At 42.3% G+C, this 24,245-nt stretch overlaps 2 protein-coding genes across 12 annotated transcripts in view; both read right to left on the reverse strand.

Annotated features, from left to right (window-relative positions):
• The window catches only part of LOC109894197 (transmembrane protein 131-like), a 109,199-nt gene extending 94,799 nt beyond the window's left edge, over nt 1-14,400 (reverse strand). For 7 of the 8 annotated variants that reach the window (XM_031828499.1, XM_031828497.1, XM_031828498.1 and 4 more), the window contains exons 1-2: nt 14,059-14,400; nt 13,088-13,158 (exon numbers count right to left, since the gene is read on the reverse strand). In XM_031828499.1, coding sequence (XP_031684359.1) covers nt 13,088-13,158; nt 14,059-14,182 — 195 coding nt within the window. In that variant the 5' untranslated portion in view covers nt 14,183-14,400. Of the gene's footprint in view, nt 1-13,087; nt 13,159-13,299; nt 14,015-14,058 lie in introns of those variants that run through there. The other variant, XM_020487483.2, reaches the window with a different exon arrangement.
• Nucleotides 14,401-16,288: 1,888 nt separating this feature from the next.
• LOC109894198 (meiotic nuclear division protein 1 homolog) overlaps nt 16,289-24,245 on the reverse strand; it is a 32,893-nt gene continuing 24,936 nt past the window's right edge. For all 4 annotated transcript variants that reach the window (XM_020487486.2, XM_031828500.1, XM_020487484.2 and 1 more), the window contains 2 exons: nt 18,179-18,223; nt 16,289-17,151 (listed from right to left, as the gene is read on the reverse strand). In XM_020487486.2, the coding sequence (XP_020343075.1) occupies nt 17,045-17,151; nt 18,179-18,223 (152 nt within the window). In that variant the 3' untranslated portion in view covers nt 16,289-17,044. The remainder of the gene's footprint in view (nt 17,152-18,178; nt 18,224-24,245) is intronic.

Genomic DNA, 24,245 nt, shown 5'->3' on the forward strand with positions numbered 1-24,245 from the left:
AAGCTGAACTATTTACAAAAATGGCATTCGTGTTCCTTTTCCATCCCAGGTGTAGATGATTAGATTTCACTTTCACTGTAGCTTGTCTTGTGCATGTCATGATAGTCTTTGAAGCAGTCCCTTTCTGCCAGGAAACAAAAGGAAAACTGGCATTTCAGACAGAAGATGTGGCATTTCAACCTCCCCCCGTGTTTTATGCAACGTTTGGAGTTCTTTTGTCTTTTGGCATGCGTGTTGGATAGTGGCGCTCACTTCAAGTAGGGGGACTTGTGATGGTTGTGAGGTTGCTTTAGGCCTCCAATTCTGCAATTTCCAACACCAGCTGCACTCGGAACTGGGTGAGAGGGGTGTGACCTTTTGCTTTGGCCACCTGCTTTCGGAGAATGAAAGCATTTACTGTAGCTATGTCCACAAAGTGAAAAAAATCATCTTTGACCACTTCCTGGTCTTGTGGAGGTCCTGGTCGTAGCCTATCAGAGCATTAGATATGTCGACACCCCCCATGCTGGAATTGTAGTCCTTCACAGAAAGGGGGACATTCTTCCTCACCCATGCCCCATTGGCATTTTTCACCCTCCATGAGACATGGTCATTATTGAATGCCTTATGCTGTGTGGTGAGCATGGTTACTTAGCTAGTGTCCTTCCATTTCACAAAAGCAGCTTGTTAGTCTTGATCCAATGTATGGTCCCCCTCGCCGATGTCTTTGTCATGTCGTTTGCCTTGGTTTTGGGGGAAATTATTCTGTTAGGGGCTTGTGGCACCATTCATCCTATTTTCTTTTTCAAAAGGCCTATGAAAAGTGTATGTAGAACCATCAGGCGTGGTGATTGAAACTGCAGTGGGGGTGGTTGAAGAGGAGTGGGGCCTCTGTTGAGTGGTGGATGTAGAACCATCAGATGGGGTGATGGCCGTAGCAGTGGGGGGGATTGAATACCTTGACCGGCGGGGTGCTTGCTTGGGGAGGGGTGGCTCCCAAACTTCATCATCCAAATTATCTGCATCCTCCATTCTGTGGTGAATAAAATAAAGATATTGTTATAAGACACAGAATTACAGTTGACTAAAATGTATAAAATGACATTACTGTAAAGTAAAAACACCAAGCCTAAACCTTATCTGTAGAGTGATGCACATAGGTGTGAAGCACACACACAATGCAAACAGTAACACCACAAATAACCAATGGCGGTGAGAGTTCAGTGGCCTCTCCAAAGATACAAGGATGAAAGAAAACAAACTAATATGAAAGACAATAACTACTTTGGAATTATATAACATTGAAATGACATAAGCCTATAAACTAAATCCAAAGCACAAAAAGCAGACAACTTATAAAACAAAATATATAGTAAATTAGCGATATAAAGTAATGAAAATGATTTACTTACAGATCTTAAATGGAGCCAATCCTTCTAGAAGTTTAAAGTTTAAATGTTGTCCAAATCGCTCCTCAGATGAGTCCGACTCCGACGTCCTGAGTTTATTTTCAGCAAACTTAACATGTTTAAATATTTGTATGAACATAACAAGAATCAACAACTGAGATATGAACAGGTTCCACAAACATGTGAATAACAGAAATGTAATAATGTGTAATAATGAACAAAGTGAATTAATCAAAAGTAACAGTATCTGGTGTGGCCACCAGCTGCATTAAGCATCATCTCTCCTCCTCATGGAATACACCAGATTTCCCAGTTCTTGCTGTGATATGTTACCACACTCTTCCACCAAGGTACCTGCAAGTTCCAGGACATTTCTGGGGGGGGGGGAATGGCCCTAGCCCTCACCCTCCGATTCAACAGGTCCCAGACATGCTCAATAGGATTGAGATCCGGGCTCTTTACTGGCCATAGCAGAACACTGACATTCCTGTCTTGCAGGAAATCACACAGAGAACAAGCAGTATGGCTGCATGGCTGGTCATGCTGGAGGGTCATGTCAGGATGAGCCTGCAGGAAGGCTACCACATGAGGGAGGAGGATGTCTTCCCTGGAACACACAGAGTTTAGATTGCCTGCAATGACAAAAAGCTCAGTCCGATGATGCTGTGACAGACCGCCTCTGACCATGACGGACCCCCCACCTCCAAAATCGATCCCACTCCAGAGTACAGGCCACGATAAACGTGAATCCGACCATCACCTCTGGTGAAACAAAAGCACGACTTGTCAGTGAAGAGCACTTTTTTCCAGTCCTGTCTGGTCCAGCAACGGTGGGTTTGTGACCATAGGCGACGTTGTTGCCGGTGATGTCTGGTGAGGACCTGCCTTACAACAGGCCTACAAGCCCTCAGTCCAGCCTCTCTCAGCCTATTGCGGACAGTCTGAGCACTGGTGGAGGGAATTGTGCGTTCCTGGTGTAACTCGGGCAGTTGTTGTTGCCATCTTATACCTGTCCCGCAGGTGTGATGTTCGGATGTACCGATCCTGCGCAGGTGTTGTTACACTTGGTCTGCCACTGCGAGGATGACAAGCTGTCCGTCCTGTCTCCCTATAACGCTGTCTTAGGCGTCTCACAGCACGGACATTGCATTTATTTATTGCAATTTATTGCCCTGGCCACATCCTCAGTCCTCATGCCTCCTTGCAGTATGCCTAAGGCATGTTCATTCAGATGAGCAGGGACCCTGGGCATCTTTCTTTTTGTTTTTCTGAGTCAGTAGAAAGGCCTCTTTAGTGTCCTAAGTTTTCTTAACTCTGACCTTAATTGCCTACCGCCTGTAAGCTGTTAGTCTTAACGACCGTTCTACAGGTGCATGTTCATTAATTGTTTATGGTTCATTGACAAAGCATGGGAAATAGTGTTTAAACCCTTTACAATGAAGATCTGTGAAGTTATTTATATAGGAGTCTAAGGCAATGCATCTCAGTGCTAAAGGCATCACTACAGACACCATGGTTCGAATCCAGGCTGTATCACAACCGGCCATGATTGGGAGTCCCATAGGACGGCGCACAATTAGCCCAGCGTTGTCTGGGTTTGGCCGGTGTAGGCAATCATTGTCAATAAGAATCTGTTAATTTTCCTAGTTAAATAAAAGGTTCAATAAAAAAAATAGAAACTAAAAACGTATTCATAGCTGCCTTTTTAGGTTCCTGTTCGATATTTAGTTGTTTTTTCACCTTTGAGAAGCCATCGTTTATGATCAAGCAATGAAATCTGTTTATAATGTAATGTAGCGTGCTCGGGAGTCTCGTCTCTTGAGCCAGGTAGCAATATTTCGCATTACACATAAAAGGTTTTACGCCTTGCTTTGTCCAACTCAGGTCAACTGCAGATCCCTGGAAAGCTTATCTCATTGGCTACAAGACTGTCAAGGTGACGTTGTAGCCAATCCCCTGGGTAATGGATGCCTACGGCGCCTAAGCAGGCGGCAACATATTTTTGATGTGCAAAGATAGTCACTCTGTGGATATTAGATTTTGCCATTAAGTCATACATAATCAGATAACATTGGCAATAGGCTAGATTTGGTCCTACCAACCTAAGGATTAACTTGATGCCCCCCAAGTAACTACAGCTAAAACACAGACTAAATCAAAGCTTACCTTGTAAGATGTTTGCTGTCAACATTTTGACTCTTGGCGCTGGTAATCAATAACGGTAGGTCACAGGCAGACAAATAATGTATCCTCATGATGTGTGGAGTCCCGGCTTTCGGTGTGTTTCAACGTATTCCTTATTTATGCTTCATAACGCTAACCAGAATGTAGGTAGCAGCCATCTTGAAATAATGTCATTGGCTCGGCCTGCCCTTACATATAAGTATGCCCATATATGGTAGGAAGTCAAAGATTTTGAAGGCAGCAATCAATAGCCAAGATAATCAGCTTTCCACAGACGCCCTGCTTTTGCAGATAGGGGCTACCGCTCTCATACCAGACTGAACTGAATAATAGGCTCCCAAATATGGGACCATTACATCTAAGAGGTTAAACAAATGCAAATCCAGCTACTGTTGTTATTCTGGCTGAATTATTTGACATGACTAAGTTAGCCAGCTAGCAAACAAGGGATAAGAACATTGCCAGCCAGTACGGCAATGGAACATTTAGAAAGAATGACTGGGGTCGTGTCTCTAGCAACCGAAACAATCAAACGGGTGTGCCGGGTCTATATGTCGTGGAAAGAAGAAGTATGCATAAATTAATCTAAATAATGTTAATTAAAATAAGTCAATCATTATTTGAATATGTTGGTAATCCATTGTATGAAGGTGATAATGCCCTCGAAGCTGGTGTTTGGAGGATATACAGTGCATTTGGAAACTACTAAGACCCCTCGACTTTTTCCACATTTTGTTCCATTAGCCTTATTCTGAAATGGATTAAATACTTTTCCCCTCAATCTACACACAATACCCCATCCATAATGACAAAGCGAAAACGGGTTAAGAAATGTTCGCACATTTTTTACAAAAAAAAAAAAATTTGAAACCTTATTTAGATGAGTATTCAGACTCTTTGCTATGAGTCTACAAAATTGAGCTCAGGTGCATCCTGTTTCCATTGATCATCCTTGAGATGTTTATACAAATTGGGAGTCCACACGTGGTAAATTCAACTCATTGGACATTATTTGGAAAGACACACACCTGTCTATGTAAGGTCCCAAAGTTCACAATATATGTCAGAGCAAAAACCAATCAATGAAGTCGAAGGAATTGTCTGTAGAGCTCCGAGACAGAAATGTGCCGAGGCACAGATCTGGGGAAGGGTACCGAAACATTTCTGCAGCATTGAAGGTCCCCAAGAACAGTGGCATCCATCATTCTTAAATTGAAAAGGTTTGGAACAGCAGCTCTTCCTAGAGCTGACCATCTAGCCAAACTGAGCGATCGGGGGAAAAGGGCCTTAGTCAGGGAGGTGACCAAGAACCCGATGGTCACTCTGACAGAGCTCCAGAGTTCCTCTGTAAAGATGGGAGAATCTTCCAGAAGGACAAACATCTCTGCAGCACTCCACCAATCAGGCCTTTATTGTAGAGTGGCCAGATGGAAGCCACTCCTCAGTAAAAGGCAAATGACAGCCCACTTGGAGTTTGCTAAAAGGCACCTAAAGGACTAAACAAGATTCTCTGGTCTGAAGAAACCATTGAACTCTTTCGCCTGAATGACAAGCGTCACATCTAGGGGAAACCTAGCACCATCACTACGGTGAAGCATGGTGGTGGTAGCATCATGCTGTTTGGATGTTTTTCAGTGACTGGGAGACTAGTCAGGAGAGGGAAAGTTGAAAGGAGCAAAGTACAGAAAGATCCTTGGTGAAAACCTGCTCCAGAGCGCTCAGGACCTCAGACTGATGAAGGTTCACCTTCCAACAGGACAATGACCCTAAGCACACAACCAAGACAACGCAGGAGTGGCTTCTGGACAAGTCTCAATGTCCTTCAGTGGCCCAGCCAGAGCCCGGATTTGAACCCGATCTAACATCTCTGGAGAGACCTGAAAATAGCTGTGCAGTAACGCTCCCCATCCAACCTGAGAGCTTGAGAATAATGGGAGAAACTCCCCAAATACAGGTGTGCCAAGCTTGTAGTGTCATACCCAAGAAGACTTGAGGCTGTGGTCACTGCCAAAATGTACACTACCATTCAAAAGTTTGGGGTCACTTAGAAATGTCCTTGTTTTCCATTAAATGAGTTGCAAAATGAATAGGAAATATAGTCAAGACGTTGGCAAGGTTATAAATAATTGCGTCCTTCAAAGAATCCTCCATTTGCAGCAATTACAGCCTTGCAGACCTTTGGCATTCTAGTTGTCAATTTATTGAGGTAATCTGAAGAGATGTCACCCCATGCTTCCTGAAGCACCGCCCACAAGTTGTGTTGGCTTGATGGGCACTCCTTACGTACCATACGGTCAAGCTGCTCCCACAACAGCGCAATAGGGTTGAGATCCGGTGACTGTGCTGGCCGCTCCATTATAGACAGAATAATGGAATGCTTCTTCCCTAAATTGTTCTTGCATACTTTGGAGCTGTGCTTTGGGTCATTGTCCTGTTGTAGGAGGAAATTGGCCCCAATTAAGCGCCATCCACAGGATATGGCATGGTGTTGCAAAATGGAATGATAGCCTTCCTTCTTTAAGATCCCTTTTGCCCTGTACAAATCTCCCACTTTACCACCACCAAAACACCCCCAGACCATTACATTGCCTCCACCATGCTTGACAGATAGCATCAAGCACTCCTCCAGCATCTTTTCATTTTTTCTGCATCTCAACAATGTTCTTCTTGTGATCTGAACACCGAAAACTTAAATTTGTCTGTCCATAACACTTTCTTCCAATCTTCCTCTGTCCAGTGTCTGTTCTTTTGCCCATCTTTTCTTTTTATTGGCCAGTCTGCGATATGGCCTTTTCTTTGCAATTCTACCTAGAAGGCCAGCATCCCACCTCTTCACTGTTGACATGGAGACGGGTGTTTTGAGAATACTATTTAATGAAGCTGCCAGTTGAGGACTTGTCATGCGTCCGTTTCTCAAACTAGACACTAATGTACTTGTCCTCTTGCTCAGTTGTGCACCGGGGCCTCCCACTCATTTCTATTCTGGTTAGAGCCAGTTCGCACTGTTCTGTGAAGGGAGTAGTACACAGCATTGTAAGATCTTCAGTTTCTTGGCAATTTCTCACATGGAATAGTCTTAATTTCTCAGAACAAGAATAGACTGACGAGTTTCAGAAGAAAGGTCTTTATTTCTGGCCATTTTGAGCCTGTAATCAAACCCACAAATGCTGATGCTCCAGATACTCAACTATTGCTTCTTTAAATCAGCACAACCGTTTTCAGCTGTGCTAACATAATTGCAAAAGGGTCAGTTAGCCTTTTAAAATGATAAACTTGGATTAGCTAACACTATGTGCCATTGGAACACAGGAGTGATGGTTGCTGATAATGGGCCTCTGTACGCCTACGAAGATATTCCATTAAAAATCTGCCGTTTCCAGCTACAATAGTAATTTACAACATGAACAATGTCTACACTGTATTTCTGATCAATTTTATGTTATTTAAATGGACAAAAAAAATGGCTTAAAAAAAAGAAACATTTAAGTGACCAAACTTTTGAATGGTAGTGTACTTCAACAAAGTACTGAAAAGGGTCTGAATACTTATGTAAATGAGATATTTCCATTTTTTAGATTGATGAGGGAAAACAACTTAATCTATTTTAGAATACTGCTGTAACGTAACAACATTTTGAAAAAGTTAAGGGTTCTGAATACATCCGTTACGGGCCTAACACCCGTGCCAATATATCCTCCAAACACCGGCTTCTCTGGCATTATCACTTAATTTTATGTAACTGCCTTAATATTGCTGGACCCCCTAGGCAGCAGTAGATGGGGATCCTTAATAAATACACGCTGGCTTCTAAGAAGAGTTTAACCCACTTAACCCCAACATTTCACCAAGTTTTTACCATCATTGTAAAGCCTTAGTTATTTTGCTGCTTTGACGAGGTCCTTTCTGAAGATTATTTACTTAATTTGATTAATGATTCATTTACATTTGTCCCTCATTTTAAGCTCAACCCTCTTACGTGAAATAAACTTGTTTTAATATGGTGAACTATTCCTTAAAATAAACAAAAAAACATGAATAGTCAAATCAATGAGTAAATACAGAAACTGAGCTGGGGGCGCGAGAGAGCGTGCTATACTTATCTTAGCCTCTCGCCACCTATAACTTCAAACATTGTCTGGCAATATGACAAAGCGAAAAAGGCACCAAAAAAGGGGGCGCTAAACAAGATCATTTGGATGAGATAGACAACGAACCAATTTCAACATCGCCGACCCATGAGGTGTTAGCTGAAGATGCTAGCTCCCAAGAGCTCCCCAAAGAACCTACTCCAACCTACTGGCTGCTATAAACTTACTAAGCAAGAAGGTGGACACAAGGTTGGCTGATATCTCAAAGAGTATTTGGACTTGGACTTTAACTGTGAAGGCAACTAAGGGCAGGGTGCATGAGATCGAGCAGACGACAGTTGATCACGAGGCCAGGCTACAGGACATAAAGTAACAGTACACAACATTAAAAAATGACTAGATCACTGGCAACGAAACCAGCCAAGGGCGCGACAAGGCCATTCTTCGTTCGGCTGAACTATCCCCAGACCAGGGATCTCATCCTCAAGCTGGCTAGTCAAAGGTTCCCCCTTAACTACAACTACCAGGTTGTCTTTCTACCCAGATCTTACTTTGGAGGTGAGGAACCAACAGAAAGAGTATGAAAGAGTTGCGCAAGAAATGCAGGGTCGAGGGTGGCCAACATCCGATATGGATTCCTCTTCCCAGCCCGGTCTAAGGTGACAGTTGATGGGATCAACACGTACATTTAACAACCCAAAAGAGTCTGACCTGTTCTTGTCAAGCATGCTCCCTGGCTGAGGATACAGAACTGCAGTGTCAACCGGCTAAGTGGCCAAATACAGGCCAGGAATGTGTTTGAATTTCCTGCCTATGTCTTTTCAATCAGAAATTGGGACTTACAATGATGGGTGAGATGTTATTGCTTATAGCATTGTTTAGCCTATCATGTTTTAGCACCACTCACCCCATAACGTGAGAGTTAAGTGTTATATAATATTAGTTTATATGCAGAGCATCTATAGATGACTAGTTAGGGTGCCTAGACAAAGCCGGAACAACGGTTTGTGCGTTAGTCAATGAGTGCTTTGTTTGGGCAAGTCACTCAGTAATGGGACGGGAGGGGGTGTGTGGGGTCTGTTTTATGATCACTTTTAATACAGGTGGCATGACAAGCTCCTGCACGGAGGGATGTTTTTCTTTTGAGTTTGGTATGACAGCAACAATTTGCTCAAAAATAAGAAATGCCACATAGTGACCGGGCACAGAGTAGACCTGGTGTGTTTTCACAGTGGCGGGAGAAGGGGCTCGCAACAATTATACATTGATGGTCAGTTAGCTTCATCAACAATTACAGTGTAATAAGTTTGACATGCCAACAACATTTTTTTCAGATACCTCTAAATCAACTATTTCTTAAGGACACATATCCCACAGTATGGCATTAAGCCAAATAATCCTACATTAGATAGCCTTATCCTTGTCAAACCTCATTCAAAAGGGTCGGTCTCTAGACTTTATGATGTGCTACAGGCCCACATAGAGGTATCTACAGACACTGTAAAAGGGCTTGGGAGCAGGAACTTGGTTCAGAAATCTCAGATGAGGACTGGGTAGAAGCTCTCAGGAATATAAACCACAGTTCAGTGAATGCCAGACAACCTTGTACCGTTTAAGGTGATACACAGGTTACGTTACTCAAAAGTGAAACTGCATACAATATTCCCAGACACCTCACCACTGTGTGAGAGGTGCAAGCAGGATGAGGGGACGTTGACCAACTTAATTTGGACATGTCCTAAATTACATGCTTACTGGGCTCTCTATCAAAAAACTTTGATAGAGTTATAGCCCCAGACCCATTGATCGCTCAGTTGATGGGAATAACCAGGAAGGGAAGGCTGTCTGTCTTTGTGCTCTATTAGCCAAAAGGCTCATTTTGCAATTTTGGAAATTGGAGACTGCACCTACCTTTGAAATGTGGTTACGGGATTTAGGGAATGTAATGCATATGGAAAAGATTCGATACAATACCTCCAATAGAAGTCCAATGTTTCACAAAATATGTCAGCCGATACTGGATAAATAGTCTCGTCCCGCTTCATAACTGGGTTGATAATCTGCTGCTTCTCTGTGCTGCACTCCACTCAATATTTATTTTTGATTTGAGTGCAGCACCTAAGTTTTATTGTGTATGAGTTAAGTTTTGTTTTGTCCTCTAAAATGTGCCATCCATTCAACAGTACAAGGAATGTCAATGTCTTTTATAGATTTTTTTTTTTTAAAGTATAATATTTAACAGTTAAGAGGTTTCTACTCTTTTTGGGCATTTTCTCGTTGAAAACTGACCGTGTCGAGCATAACACATAACACGTCAACCCTGATACCCATAGAGGCTGGAATTGTTTTAACAGTTAAATGTTTGAAGCTTGCATTCAATTGCCACTCCCTGTTGCATACAACACGCTTCCATTCCCCATCACAAGGGGATTTCTGGCTGATTTAAGATGAAATCATCAACCCTGTTACAGTCAACCATGTAACTTTATTTGGCACATAATAGGCACTGACTATAGTCATTTATTTAACCTCTTGATATGGGAAAACGTGTAAATGAAGTTAAACACGTGCTCTTTATGACAATGTTACAATTATGTGAAATCTATTTTTTGGGACCAATTTGCACTCCTCAAAATGCACAGAATTGGTTGAACAACCATCCCGATAAAAAAAATCGATTTGACTATTCCATTGTAATTGTCGACACCTAGATCAACCAGTTATGCTTAACAGAGGGAGTGTTCTTTTGTGGCGTGGCTAAAACAAGTCGTAATATCTTTGCACCGAATCACCTCAGTGAGCTGCTAACATCTTCCACCCAACAACAACAAACTTAAACCTGGACTGTGTACATTAGGCACCAAACGGAAGAAAATAAACTGAAATAGGGAAGGACTACCTGGACTTATTTAATAAGAAACGTTTTGCTTAGGTGAACACAGCCAAGTGCAGGCAGAATACGTAAGAAATCACTGCAAACATTTCCCATAAACCTGAGACACAGCTAGTCCATTCACAGCACAGCCCTGCCTACCTGAGCCTGACAAATACTGAGGAATGTAAACAATTTCAGCATTCGGTCAGTAACTTTAACTTGCTATCAACAGGTCCCAATAATTTGCAACCCTGGCAGAATGAACTTGGTTCCCCTTTGCACTGAGCAGATGTACACCTAAGTAAATTGCGATGCCCAGTACACCTTTTTTTGGCGGGAATACAACCCCCCCCCCCCCCCCACAAAAAAAGACGTTCCAATTTAAGTCATATTATATGCCAGCATAAAGCTCTGAAATGGACACAATTTCTACATAAAAATGGAACTAGTCAAATTCTACTTTCCATCAAACAATTGAAAGCATAATGTTTCAGTTCTGTGCCAACTGTCAAGAGGTGTACACAACCTAAACGACCAGGTATTTGAAAGCTTTTCAAATATATTTGATCCTAGTTTCAATTAAAAGAAGCCTCTGTTGTCTGCAGGTATTAATGTGACAGTCCGTCATAGCTTCACTGACAATCAGTAAAACAAAAACTGTAGTGTGTTCCTGGATTACATAACTAGTCAAACATAACAGCCGCAGCATACAATGCAGACTTGGCCAAAATGCAAAGCACATCGCAGCACTGACACAACTCATTACTTGAAATTTGGGAAGTTTGTGAGGTGTCATCATGAAACTATTGCATCATAGTGCCAGTAATGCAGGCAAATTAAATCATATTTGCATCTATTTAGCCAACTTCATTGATTTGAATAGCTAGGTTATTTTCTCTGTAGCATAGTAATGCTAGATATATGAGATGGAGTTCAAATTAAATCATATTTGTCAGACACGCCCTTAAACAAGCATTTCACGGGCTTCTATTCCGCTAAATAAAATGTGTTAGATATGTATGAAATGTAGATATTTCAGACAGGGCTTAGCTCTGCTGTTCACGGACACACTCTTATTGCACACTTCAGACAAGTAACAGGGCAGGCCACATGCCAGGTATCCTTGGCAAGTTCTTCCCGCCTCCATTTGGACTCCTCGCTTCAACCATAAATCCTCACGTTTCAAACAAACACGTTTAGCTGACTTCACAAAATATAACAACAATGAACAGTTTGACGAATTAGAGAATACACAAATGTGATACAATGTAGCAGCAGCAAACTAATCTCCTTGATATGATTGCGCTCCAAGGCAGGTCCAAACGGGAGCCAAACAACAGGGTGATATACCCATGCAGGTGGTGGGCTTTGTGTGAAGAAATTTTCACTACAGTTCAAAAGTTTGGTGTCACTAAGAAATGTCCTTGTTTTTTAAAGAAAAGCTTTTTTTTTTGTCCATTTAAATAACATTAAATTGATCAGAAATAAAGTGTAGACTTTGAATGTAGTAAGTGACTATTGTAGCTGGAAACGGCTGATTTTAAAAAAGAAAATGGAATATCTACATAGGCGTATAGAGGCCAATTATCAGCAACCATCACTCCTGTGTTCCAATGGCACGTTGTGTTAGCTTATCATTTTAAAAGGCGAATTGATCATTAGAAAACCCTTTTGCAATTATGTTAGCACAGCTGAAAACAATTGTCCTGATTAAAGAAGCAATACAACTAACTGGCTTTCTTTCGACTAGTTGAGTATCTGGAGCATCAGCATTTGTGGGTTTGATTACAGGCTCGAAATGGCCAGAAACAAAACATTTTGGGGGGGGGAAATTCATCAGTCTATTCTTGTTCTGAGAAATGAAGGCTATTCCATGTGAGAAAATGACAAGAAACTGAAGATCTCATACAACGTTATGTACTACTCCCTTCACAGAACAGCGCAAACTGAATCTAACCAGAATAGGAAGAGTGGGAGGCCCCGGTGCACAACTGAGCAAGAGGACAAGTACATTAGTGTCTAGTTTGAGAAACAAACAAGTCCTCAACTGGCAGGTTCATTAAATAGTACCCACAAAACACCAGTCTCAATGTCAACAGTGAAGAGGTGACTCTGGGATGCTGGCCTTCTAGGCAGAGTTGCAAAGAAAAATAAATATCTCAGACTGACCAATAAAAAAATTCAGATGGACAAAAGAACACAGACACTGGACAGAGGAACCCAGAGTCACCTCTTCACCGTTGAAGTTGAGACTGGTGTTTTGCACAGGAGTGATGGTTGCTGATAATGGGCCTCTGTACACCTATGCAGATATTCCATTAAAAACCAGCTGTTTCCAGCAACAATAGTAATTTACAACATTAACAATGTCTACATTTTATTTCTTATTCATTTGATGTTATTTTAATGGACAAAAATGTGCTTTTCTTTAAAAAACAAGGACATTTCTAAGTGACCCCAAACTTTTGAAATGTTGTGTAAATGGCTGGCTGTCTTTATGTAATCTGCAACTAAGGTTTATGCCAGCTCAATAAATTGGGTACTGAATTTACCTGAGTCGGGACTACTGGGTCAGCATCCTCAGCTTGCCAAACCTCGACCACGCTGGACATTTGACTCAGGGCTTGGTGGGAGGAAGAGAGGGGGAAATAGGTAAACAACGAAAAGCTTGAAAAAACAAGAACAAGAAACTCGCTGTCAAACACATCAGATAGCGGTTAAAGAAATACTGTCTAGATAAAAATGCTTTACCCCAGTGTATTACCGTGGAGCGTGGACAGCGCAAACGGTTGTTTGTCAACGTTTAGCATAAACTTGGGCAAATGCATGACTGACAAAGGTGTGTATTCAACTGTCCGTGATCCCACTCCCCGAGGGGGTCTCAGGGAGAGTTGGGATATGCAAGAAATCACATTGTCAATTCACACATTCGTATTAATACACACTTGTACATGTGTTAAATAGGCCAATAAGCACCCGCCAAATTATTATTATTATTATTATTAACTGGCTAGCTTGGTTTTAGGTTAGCTTGTAAACACATAGCTTTAACGTTTATAAAAGCCGAGCTATACATGTATAACATCATCAATAACATTTAAAACACAAAGTCAAAGCAATGGCATTCGGCTTGCTAACAATAATTAAACGAAGTTCCATTGTAGCTAAGTTAGCTAGCTACTGTAAACGCGACACTTCACTGAAACAACGTTATAGCTTGCATGAACCAGCACAGGAAACTGGCCACTGATATATAATTTATTTAAAAAAATACTAAATAAAATAAGTCTTAGCCCTTATAAGTGAATAACGTTAGCTACATGTCTTGCATACATCCAACATATTCGACACTATCGTTTTTAATCCACAATACGATGGTTGCAATAGCGTTCCCGTTTTCGCACAGCGACTTGTCTTCACTGTCAACTCAGTAACGTTAGCTGTTACGTTACGGGCAGTTCTCGCCGACATTTTCGCAATGGGTGATTAATTATTGAAGGGGGGAAAATGTACTTCTCCAGACCTTGTAATTGAGCCCCTCCATGCTGTACGCAGGGCAAAAGTAGCGGTAGAATTCCGAGTATAACATTAATCCACGTTGTTCTGTGACAGCGGCTGCCTTGTTGGAACTCCCGTACCCCCGCCATGCTGCCCTGTTCATCTAGCAGCCTGCCTTGTGCTACGCTTGGCTTTTCTCTTTCTCTCCCGTCTCGCAAACTCTCCCACCCTGTTCTGTTCTGTTCTGTTCCTCAACCCTCGCCCTCTTTCTCGCTGTGAGGGTGGAAAGTATGCGCCGACTACAGCCAAGCGGTTGCATTCATCTGCCCGCCTCCGTTGGCTGATTTTGGCACAATGAGCCTGACCAGAACATGACGAACTAAACGCAACAAATTATAAAAACTCATGGGAATATCGCGTGGCCAGTCCTATGCGCAAGTAAATCTTGCAGAGAACAAAGTTTGTGGGAAACATTCTATTTCGTTTTTTTTTGCTTCTCCGCGCTGGCAAACAACTGTCAAATCTAGGTTCTGATGATGTGCTTGTGGACCCAATGTTTTTAAATTGCCTATACTACCCAACTACTACTGAGGTTGAAAAACATTGTGCCAATCAAAGGATCACGAACAAAGTCAATAACGTCATCACTCCAAAGGTTAAGGGAGATTCCATCATGTGGTTCCCATATAGAATAATCAAACTGCCATATCCATAGTGCTAGAACATCTGAAGTTCCTGCAAACTCAAATTATGCCACGAGAACCCATTCACATTTCTTGCACTTTATCAAATACTAGCTAGTTACTAGTTATAAAGGACATTGGTATTCAAGTTCAACATTGAAACAGGCCATGTGCCGTAGGCCAGTGTTAGGTTAGCAACAATGGTTGGTAGACAATTAGTTGCATACTTAAAAGTCGGTGAACAGTTTTTTTTGGTGCAGACATTCAGGTCAACCTCATGCATCAGAATGGACAGGCTAAGCAGGTTCACACACAAATATCACACATACTCTCCGTGGTGGGTGTCATTGTTCAAACGTTTAGGCTTAACATGTTTAGACTAGGTATGTTATGCTTGAAATAATATCTGCCCACTGGGTTCAGGTAAAGTGTACTGAACAAAAGTAAATGGAACATGCAATAATTTTACTGAGTTAGTTAATTTAAGGAAACAGTCAATTGAAATAGTCATTAGGCACCTAATCTATGGATTTCACATGACTTGGGCAGGTGTGCAGCAATGGGTGGGTGTAGGCGCGCATAGGCCCACCCAAGCTGAATTATATTTTCTCCACAAAAGGGCTTTATTACATACAGAAATACTCCTGTTTCATCAGTTGTCCAGTTGGCTGGTCTCAGACGATCCCCCGGGTAGAGGTCCTGGGCTGGTGTGGTTACACATGGTCTGCGGTTGTGAGGTCAGTTGGACGTACTGCCAAATTATCTAAAGCGACATTGGAGGCAGCTTATGGTAGAGATATGAACATTACATTCACTGGCAACAGCTCTGGTGGACATTCTCGCAGTCAGCATGCCAATTGCACGCTCCCTGTGGAACTACACATCTGTGGCATTGTGTTGTGTGACAAAACTACACATTTTAGAGTGCCATTTTATTGTCCCCAGCACAAGGTGTACTTTTGCAATGATCATGCTGTTTAATCAGCTTCTTGATATGCCACACCTGTCAGGTGGATGGATTATTTTAGCAAAGGAGAAATGTCAACAAATGTATGCACAAAATTGGAGGGAAAAAAGCTTTTTATGTGTATGGAACATTTCTGGGATCTTTTATTTCAGCTCATGTAAGTAACACTACATGTTGCGTTTTATATTTTTGTTCATTAAAGTATTAGTATATTTGTAGCAGCAGGTCCTACTGGGCGGCAGGAGCCTGGCTGGTAATCGAAAGGTTGCTGGATCAAATCTCAAGAGCCGCCATGGTAACAATCTACCGTTCTGCCCCTGAGCACGGCAATTAACCTCCCACAACAACTGCTCCCCAGGCACTGATTACATGGATGTCAATAAAGCAACCCCCTACACGCCTCTGATTCAGAGGTATTTGGTTAAATGCGGAAGACAGTTTTCAGAAGAATGCATTCAGTTTTACAACTGACTAGATGGCCCCCTTTCCCTATGTACAATAATGCTGAATCTGCTGTAATGGGAGCATGGAATTAGGAATACATTGAACATTTTGAAGAACATGCACAAGGTTACAGCAGTAAATAATTACAGTGACAATCCATGTACAGTTTGAACAACCTGAAGAGGTAGGTATGATCTGTGTGGATACTTTAATTTTGAACAAATCGGTTGATATTTCACCCCTAATAGTACAATGGCATCTGGAGTCAACGCCATGAGCACAGCAATTCTACCCATTGTTTGTGCAGTTTGACAAAAACATTCAAAACTTAAAGTCAGCAAAAGCACAAAATAATTCTGAACCAATCACAACTACAATACACCTTCTGCTCTTACCACGTTGGAATAAATCCCAGAGTACAATAGAAAAGTGCTGCCCTTTATGTTTGAGAGGTTTTCGCCACATTCCAGTTGACAGAAAATGAAAGGTGATGCATTCACCCTGTTGCTTGGAAATTCAAGGCATATGAAATCAATTAAGGTACATGTAGGCCTGTGGAAAGACAACAGTTATGAAAATATAACAAAGACTTTGACTTCTCCATTCAAACAAATCATCCATCATGTTTTCAACAACAAAACCTGAAATCCTGTCTCGAGTCTACAGAGCCACGAAACTATAAAGCACATTTACAGGGCACAGCGCCTTCTCAAGTGCCACAGAAGCAGCATTTGCACCTGCGAGGGCCATGAGCGAACGTCAAAATGGAAGCTGCTCCAAGTCAACTACGAAAAGCACAAGGCTGTTTTTGAGGGGCTTGCCTGCGTGGATTTAAGTAACATGTCTGACTTGCGTTGCAATGTGTGCAATGACTGTCACTCAATTAACAAAAACAATAGAAATTACAGATCATGCAGTCAGTCAATGTAATCTAAGTCTTCAGGTATCCCGAAGGCTTTATCGATGCGTCCGTCATCGAAACCAAAATTCCTCTTGGCCCACGACTTGATGGCAAAGACGTTATCTGGAGACAAAAATTCAATGATTAGAAAACTACTTTATAAAACAACTCATGTTTCTTACTGATCTCATTCGTTAAAAACTGACTGAAATTAAATTAATTTGACTCACAAAAGTCAAATTAGAACAATTGGATCACCGCATATTGTTGTGTTCTCACTCCGATGCGTCGCATTATTCAAACAGAACAAAAATAATTTAAGTCACATTTAAACAATTCTGACATCAATGTTACCAAATAGAGATTTGTTGTGAGTAAAACTTGATCCTTTATGAGAAGGTTAGCAGAGCACTTTCACTCCATGGGATCAATGGATAGGTCTAATTGCACCTTCAAGTGACTTGTACAATAAACCCAGGCCGGATAACATTCACTCGCTAACATCATGCAATGTCACTATTTACAGAGTGGGTGGTGGTGTGATCCCTGGGGTGTGTGTGTGCGCGATAGTGAAAGGGAAAGCCTGTGTGTTCACCAAGTGTGAAAGGCCGTAAATTAAAGGCGAGTTATCCACTGCAACACGATAATTGGTATGTAAATACTAACCCTGCTCCTCACTAAACTCCACCTAGTAGCCCCTAACTCCCTGTAGTCCCTCCCCACGAACATAATCACCCTGAGGTCACTGGTCACCCCAGGTTACTGCCGGGGGTCACGTAGTGCACAGGGAGCCTGTGCAGGGTATGCTGGGAGTTTACATGGGCCACAATGGGGAGTGCTTAGGGCTGCAGTTAGTTAGTAGGTACTGCGTTTTCAGTGAAGGCAAAAAAAAAAGAAGCTTTGTCATCACAGAATGGGATTCCCAGAGAAATACCACTTTGTAATGGATGTGCCTTTTCCTACACGACTCAAAAAAAAGGTCAGGGGAAGAAAAACGTGTGTGTGTGTGTGTGTGAAAATGGCCAGTAATGGTGAATGTGTGGGGCCTTTGCCTACACCATGTTGAATCATCCAACCCAGTGTAATGTCCATACAGTCTGGTGGCCTGTTCGTGTGTGTGTTAGTCAGGTTTGTCTTTCAGTTGACTTACCTGTCCATCTGGACACTGCCTCTTTAGCTGTGACATTGGACTTTCCTGCAAGACACAAACCTACCATCAACACATAGTTACTGTACTTATGCAACTGTCTGCAAATGTTAGACAAAGACCAAAAACAAAATCAGACATTGATGGCCGGTATCCCTGACCCAGTGCCTAGTCCTGGCCTTAATGGCAAATGTATCTGGAAAGGGCTTTGAACATGCATTTTAGTCCTGGAGTAATCTGGGTCTGAGAACCAGCCTCAGTCTTTCATCAGAAATAGTTGATGCATTTAGTGGAAACATTTGTACATATCACTTGACTACAGGAAACAAAAAAGGTAAGTTTATACACTACTACATAACCACTACAGTGCCAGTTTTACGTCGAGTCCTTTACCTCGACAGTACATTATGCTTTGGAGTGCGCTTCTTTTTCAATGCTCTGACCAGAGAAATCACAGTCCGACACCCCAGCCCCGACGCCGCTTTACAAGCCCAAACCATCACGTTGAGCGCACTCCAACCACTTTCAATTCCAAAGTGAGAGTTACCCTGTGTGCGCCATCCATTACAGCCTTTTGTGAATAGCCGCGGCGGAGATGGCAGGTCAATCTGCTATGTCAGTGTAACATGCTACCTAGCGTTGAGGAGAGAGTGTAGCGCTGGGGCCCTAATTTCTTGGCAGAGGGGCACGGGAGCACCAGCCAAGGGGGAGGTGGGCCGCATAAGCTTGGCCAAAGCCGCATTCGTCGCTGGAAGCCAAGTAACACCTCCGTCTCCAGGGAAAAGATGCCCTCGAAGGAGCGGTTCCTGGATCAGATTTTCAACACCGATGATGATATTAGATGAAAGGAAATCTTGCTTCGGATCAGCAAGTAGAGGCAGAGGGTAACTTGATTTGTAGCTATTGCTGTAGAAACAAAACGCAACAGAGTCATCTGAATTAAATAAAATGTCATTTGTGGCCTTTTTTGTTTTGTCATGCACAGGCCTATGTCCACAAAGAAGAACTCAATACAGCTCAATCAGGAAAAATGATAGAGCTATACCGTTTCGCTCTCTTAAAACTACAACTAATTAACCAAACCCATTGCGACCAAAGAATACATAACAGTAACTATGTCCAAGTCAACATACTTACACAGGTTTAATCACAAAGGCTGTGTGGGAAATGGTCAAATGAGTTTACAATAAGTGATTCTCATGTAAGAGAGAGGATACAAAAAAAAAAAAACTGGTTTTGGGGAACAAACTTTACATTTCAGGGGCCGCACTTTGAATTGCAAATTCCACTTCCCCTCTTGCTTGCTCAAATGGATTTCACTGGCAACTCAAATTTACAAGAAAAAGTTATGTGCAAAGAAATAAAAGCTTGAAATGATCCAGTGTTTAAGTAAGCATAAAATGTATAATATAAGTAAGCATAAGTCAAGGTTTATGTCCACACAGTTTTGATGCTGGTCTAGTATTTTTGTTTAAACATTTTACTTAAGCAATCCGATTGAAGCTGAAAGACACTTTAACTGAACTCTATTCTTCTACAAAGCACCACGCTATCATAGCTCTTACCAAACAAAGCACTCATGTCAGTCTTAACACTAAACCCTGAATTTATAACCAAGATTAAACATCAATTGCGGACTTACAGTATATCCATAGTGCCTGTGTGTAAATGTTGTCCCTGGCAATAACGACAAGAGTTGCTGTGCTTTAGAAGGGAGTTGTTTACCGATCCTTGATGTAGCAGTCTCCGATGCTGCTAAAAGGATGGCAAGTTAAGACAAGTAGCAGTGTAGATCAATTTAAAACTGCTGAAGCTAGTTGAGCTTAAAAAAACTGAAATTCAGGTTAAAAATGGACATGAGTGTTGACTGACAGGCTTTTAAAAGTAAATCTGCTGCTGTTTTACCTACACTGAACAAAACGATAAAAACGCAACAAAGATATTACAGACTTACAGTTCATATCAGACAATTTAAATAAATGGTCTCTAACCTATGGATTTCACGTGACTGGGAATACAGATATGCATCTGTTGGTCACAGATACCTTAAAAAACAACTGACTGAAATAGGGGTGTGGATCAGAAAACCAGTCAGTATCTGGTGTGACCACCATTTGCCTCATGCAGCACGACATCTCCTTCACATAGATTTGAGCAGGCTGTTGATTGTGGTCTGTGGAATGTTGTGCCACTGCTCTTCAATGACTGTGTGAAGTTGCAGGATATTGGCGGGAACTGGAACACGCTGTCGTACACTGCAATCCAGAGCATCCCAAACATGCTCACATGGGTGACATGTCTGGTGAGTATGCAGGCCATGGAAGTACTGGGACATTTTCAGCTTCCAGGAACTGTGTACAGATCTTTGCAACATGGGGCTTTATCATGCTGAATGAAACATGCGGTGATGGTGGCAGATGAATAGCACAACAATGGGCCTCAGGATCTCGGTCTGCCCGGTAAAGTTGAAACGCTGAAGAAAACACTTCTTCAGCATGCCAGTGAGCATTTGCCCACACACGCACAGTGAACATTTGCCCACATACACACAGTGAGCATTTGCCCACTCAAGTCTGTTACTACGCCAAAATGCAGTCAGGTCAAGACTCTGGTGAGGACGACAAGCACGCAGGTGAGCTTCCCAAGACGATTTCTGACACTTTAATTCCAGAAATTCTTTGGTTGTGCAAACCCACAGCTTCATCAGCTGTCTGGGTGGCTGGTCTCAGACAATCCCCCAGGTGAAGAAGCCGCACATGAAGGTCCTTGGCTGGCGTGGTTACATGTGGTCTGCGGCTGTGAGGCTGGTTGGACGTACTGCCAAATTCTCTAAAACAACGTTGGAGGAGGCTTAAGGTAGAGAAATTAACAAAATTCTGGCAACAGCTCTGGTGGACATTCCTGCAGTCAGCATGCCAATTGCATGCTCCATTAACTTTAGGTATCTTTAGGAGAGAAATCAGCTTTTTGTGCTTATGGAAAATGTCAGGGATTTTTTATTTAAGCTCATGAAACATGGGACCAACACTTTACATGTTGCGTTTATCTTTTTGTTTATTATAATACAATAAAACTCAGTGCTTTTCTGAGTCATGTTGCCTTTGACAGCAAAGGGTCAATTTTTGGGTCAATTGAAGAACCACATGCAGGATATAAGGTTTGGACTCCTGTGTGGCGCAGTAGTCTAAGGCACTGCATCTCAGTGCTAGAGGCATCACTACAGACCCTGGTTCGATCCCGGGCTGTATCACAACCGGCCGTGATTGGGACTCCCAAAGGGCGGCGCACAATTGGCCCAGCGTCGTCCGGGTTAGGGGAGGGTTTGGCCGTCATTGTAAAATAAGAATTTGTTCTTAACTGACTTGCCTAGTTAAATAAAAGGTTAAATAAAACATTTTAATAAAATAAGTTAGTCTCACTCTGGAAGTTACACTGTGTGTACTGAACTAGTATATTTTTTTGCCATAATTTTCAATGATGAATATGCTAGGCCCACTCCTCAACCAAAGGGACACGCCTCATGCTTTTTTGGCGGAGCAATCTGTCCGCCTGAACTTAAAATAACCGCACTGCAGCCATTCACATATAGAAGCCTTTCTCTTCCTGGTTTGACAGGAAGTCCCTAACTAAACAGAACTGTCACAGACAAAGAGACATGTATTAGGACAGCAGTAAAGACATTCTGGTTGAATCGGAAGGCCATAGGTAGTACATGGAGATGGAAAGGTCTGAGAGTATTTATGACAACAAAGACAGCATTGACAGGGGTGAAGCAGAGAAGAGTAAATATGAATACATACAGAAGCATCTTGTCAATGTCTACAACAGTGCAGGCACCCTCAGGTGTCATGATCCCAGCAATGAGACAAAATGGCAACACCCCAAAGAGACGAGCAGAAGATCAGCAGTCCAGACAGTACAAAGTTGCTGCAGTGTGTCTGGGGCTGTTGTCCTGCTGGCTGAGATGATAGGCCTGAGTGTACACTATAATAAAGTGATTGTCAGTCTACAAGAAAAGCTCTCTGGGCTAGAGAAACTGGGATGGAGACATTTTAGCTCCAGTTTGTACTTCATCTCTACTGAGACTAAATCCTGGCAGGAAAGCAGACCTGGTGATCATAAACATTGGCGGATGACACACCTCTGTCTACAGGGAGGAGAGAGGAGGAGAACCTGAGTTCTCATGGCAGACTGCAGAGTGATGGACCCATTTTTCTACCCGAGAGGAGAATGCAGTGAACTGCCCTTTTGGATCTGTGAGATGGTCGCCCTTGGGTATGTCTATCAGCTCTGCACATCTGGATTTGGTGATTTTCTCCCATTCTTCCTTGCAAATTTTCTCAAGCTCTTAAGTTAGACGGGGAGCGGCGGTGAACAGCAATCAAGTCTTTCCACAGATTTTCAATGGGATTCAAGTCTGGGCTTTGCATGGGCCGCTCATGGACTTTCACATTCTTGTTCTGAAGCCATTCCAGCGTTGCTTTGGCTGTATGTTTGGGAGTCATTGTCCTGTTAGAACGTAAATCTTTGTCCCATTCTAAGGTTGTTTTGCTTTTTGAAGCAGGTTCTCATCAAGGATTTGCCTGCATTTGGGTCCATTCATTGTTCCCTCTATCCTTACCAGTCTCCCAGTCCCTTCCGCTGAAAAGCATCCCCATAGCATGATGCTGCCACCACCATGCTTCACAGTAGGGATGGTGTTAGATGGGTGATGAGCTGTGCCTGGTTTTCTCCAGACATGGCGCTTTTCATTCAGGCCAAATAGCTAAATTTGTGTCTCAGACCACAGAATCTTTTGCCTTATGATCAATCTCTTTCTCTTGCCATTTTGCAAACTTCAAGCATGCCGTCGTGCCTTCCGTTTGGCCACTCTCCCAGAAAGCCCAGATTGGTGAAGTGCTGTAGAGACTGTTGTCCTTCTGGCAGGTTCTCCCATCTCAGCCAAGGAACTCTGTAGTTCTGTCAGAGTGGTCATTGGGTTCTTCACCTCCATGACCAAGATCCTTCTTACCCAGTTGCTCAGTTTGGTCAGAGAGCCAGCTGTAGGCTGTCTGTAAGTCTCCAATTCTGTTGGAGACTTACAGACAGTTCCTTGGACTTCATGGTACGGTTTCTGTTCTGACATGCTTGGTCAACTGTGGGACTTTCTATAGACAGGTGTGTTTTCTTTCTAAATCATGTCCAACAAATTAATTGGCCACAGGTGTAATCTAATCAAGTTGTAGTGACATCTCAAAGATGAAATTGGTGCACCTGAGCTCAATTCGGAGTGTCATAGCAAAGGGGTGTGAATACTTAAACTGGAAACTGTTACTTTCCATTACATTAGTGGTTTCTCAATCAAAGTCAGCAGTCAAGTGAGTCAGCTAGCAAGCTACACTCCCAAGTTGCCTCACCACTTAAAGGTAAAACTACTTTAATTCCACATGTGTGAGTAAAATGATCGCACTGTACAGCCCTGAAAGTGAGATCAAATTCTATTAGGAAGTCACAGGCATATTGGAACATGATTGAATAGAATGAGCTTTTAAGAATTTGTTTGTTATTTTGATCAATGTGGAAAAACTTTTTAAAAACTCTGCTCAAGCCCGAGTTTGTATCGAAAGTCAAAATGCCATTGCAGAGAAGTGTTTCACTTAGCCGACAACACACTGATGACCTTTTTCAAAAGAGCGAGTTTTTTTTTGCCATTGTTTTCAAAGGTCAAAGCTCTTTTTTGCAAGTCTGTCTTCCTATCATAGCATCCTGTTTACTGAGGGAGATAGGTAATACAGCATATAACTGGCCAGTATTTTCACAGAACTTCTGTATTTTAAGGTATTAATGTTGGAGATAAGAACATAAGCATTTTGGTACACCGCGATAACATCTGCAAAATGTGTACGCGAGCAATAAAATTCTATTTGATTTGAGCAGAGACCCATGCAAGAGTATAGTGCAGACATTTGTTTTTTGGGGGTAACTCAGTGACATAAGTAGTGGAGAAGTCTGAGTATCTATGGACACCACTGACAGTGGTGAGGCAGAGGAAAAGATCATGGAGCTCTATGTTAATACAGACACCCTCAGG

This window comes from Oncorhynchus kisutch, linkage group LG7 (assembly GCF_002021735.2).
Source record: "Oncorhynchus kisutch isolate 150728-3 linkage group LG7, Okis_V2, whole genome shotgun sequence".
NCBI lineage: Eukaryota > Metazoa > Chordata > Actinopteri > Salmoniformes > Salmonidae > Oncorhynchus > Oncorhynchus kisutch.